Below are 2395 nucleotides of genomic sequence, written 5' to 3'. Positions count from 1 at the left end.
AATCCAAAGCTAATGGTAACTGTAACGCGCTCTCGAGATTGCCTATAGATGATGATACATCTGTCTTTGAAAGAGAATTCGTTAGTTGCAATTATGTTGAAGAGGAAATTCCGACTTTAAATTTTGAAAATGTAGCTCAAGAGAAACGTGATACTGAGCAATTGACAGACTTCGAAAAAAAGTTAAATTTAAAAAACATAGAATTAACATTTGAAAAAGGTTGTATTTTTTGGGGAAACAGAGTAGTAATTCCAAAGAGCCTTCAAACAGGAATTTTGTCAGAGTTACATTCTTCACATATGTGTATTGTAAAAATGAAGAAGATGGCTAGATCTTTTTCTTTTGGTGGCCTGATCTGAATTTAGAAATTGAAGAGATTGTAACAATTTGTAAAATATGTTGACAATCAAAAAATGATCCCGCGAAAGTATCAATATAGAACTGACAATGGCCACATGTTTATGCTAATCATAGATTCTCATTCGAAATGGCCAGAAATTATTGTCATGAGAAATAATACGCAAACATGCAAAGTAATCGAGCAATTTAAAAAATTATTTGCGCGTCATGGGCTGCCAGAACATGTGGGCAGTGATAATGGCCCTCAGTACACTAGTACGAAATTAAAACAATTCTTAAAAGTAAAAGAAGTGAGGCAATCTTTCTCGCCTCTGTTTCACCCCGCTACAAATGGAGCGGCGGAAAAATTCGTAAAATATTTCAAGGATAAAGTAGGAAAGATTGTAAAATCTGGTCATTCACTTGAATATTCTGCGAATTTATTTTTATTCGATTATAGAACCTCTGAGCATTGTACAACAGGAAGATCACCAGCATTTCTTATGTATAAACGTGAATTACGTTATCAATTCGACCTGCTTAAACCGAGTATTGAAGCTTCCGTTGAAGCGCAACAATTTGCACATCAAAATGCGAAAGAGACAAGTCGAAAATGCGAATTAGAGATAGGAGAGACTGTTTATGTCAATGATTATAGTAATTACACTAAAGGTAAAGTAGCAGCAAAGATCTTACGACGATTATCTCCTGTTACATTTCAAGTAGAAACATATAATGGTTTAATTTGGAAACGTCATATTGATCAAATTATTCAAACTAAGAACCTTCAGAAGGGAGAAGAAAGGAAAATAAGTGAGAAAGGCCAGGAGGTAAATGCTAGAAGATCTGAAAGACTAAAGAACAAGGAAAAGAATTAAATGTAAGAAGTAGATAAAAAAGAATCGCGCCATCTAAAGAATTTAAAGCTTCATCTGTGTTTCAATTTTAAATGAGGAGAATTGAAGTATATTTGAGTATGTAAGCGTATTTAAGTACGAATGGAGAAGGGATGAGTCCCCGTCTGAGGGAACTCAGTTGATCTACGAAAGGCAACCTGTAACATGCTTATGTAAATCTTTATTAATTAATAAACACTCTTGTAGTTGAAGTTATTGTGTTTCCTTATCAGACGTAGGACACCACAGATTTTAAACACTTAAATCGAACACAACATTTGCTCGCTCTGCATGCAAATAGAGTTGCATGAACGATTTTTTGTTGCGTTTGGAAGCATGATGCAACTAACGCGCTGAGAGTGCGACCTCCTGCTGTTTGTCACGCTTGGCTGAGCACAGCCGAGCCATTAATTCACGGTTGAAAATCAACTTAATTGCTTATTACTCTTTTGTTAAAATGTCGTCTTTTTGTTTAAAACTTCATCTTTTATCCTAGAAAGTTAATTTTTTTGGTTATAAATGCAACCTTCTGATTAAAAACCCAACTTTTTGGTTAAACATAAATCTTTTTTGTTATAGAATTAATCTGTATTTCGTTGAAAATTCGTTAGTTTTTGTTTAATTCGACTGATTTTGATTCAAAATTAAAATGTTTTGAGGTACTAGGCAGTCTGATAAGTCCCTGAAAAATGAAACACGGAGACGTTTTTTTGGCCAAAGTCGGTTTTATTTTTCAACATACTCTCCTCTTAGGTCGATACAGCGAGTCCAACGATTTTCTAACTTTTTGATACCGTCCGAAAAGTACTCGATCGGAAGGTTTCCAAAATACGCCTCAGTTTCAGCTATGAGCTCCTCATTTCAGTAAAAACGCTTACCGGTGAGCCATCTCTTCAGGTTAGGGAACAAGTAATAGTCGCTGGGGGTCAGGACTGGTAAATACGGTGGCTGAGGAACCAATTCGAAGCTGATTTCATGCAATTTTGCTTGTTTAACTAAGCATGAATGAACAGGCGCTTTGTCGTGATGATAAAGCGGTTTTTTCTTCGTCAAATGCAGTCGTTTTTCGGCGATTTCGATTTTCAGTCGGTCCAATAATGATGAATAGTATGCTCCGGTTATGGTTTTACCTTTTTCAAGATAGTCCACGAATATTATGC

General features: G+C 35.5%; 1 protein-coding gene across 1 annotated transcript; it reads left to right on the top strand.

Moving 5' to 3' along the window:
- The first annotated feature begins 413 nt into the window (after positions 1–413).
- On the top strand, positions 414–1217 carry LOC117170866 (uncharacterized protein K02A2.6-like). The gene has a single exon (XM_033357909.1). It carries the CDS (start codon positions 414–416, stop codon positions 1215–1217), a length of 804 nt encoding a protein of 267 aa, XP_033213800.1.
- Positions 1218–2395: the final 1178 nt, after the last annotated feature.

The sequence above is a fragment of the Belonocnema kinseyi genome, chromosome 4 (genome assembly GCF_010883055.1).
Source record: "Belonocnema kinseyi isolate 2016_QV_RU_SX_M_011 chromosome 4, B_treatae_v1, whole genome shotgun sequence".
Taxonomy (NCBI): domain Eukaryota; kingdom Metazoa; phylum Arthropoda; class Insecta; order Hymenoptera; family Cynipidae; genus Belonocnema; species Belonocnema kinseyi.
The sequence above is the reverse complement of the archived record's forward strand: the minus strand, read 5'-3'. Positions and strand labels throughout refer to the sequence as shown.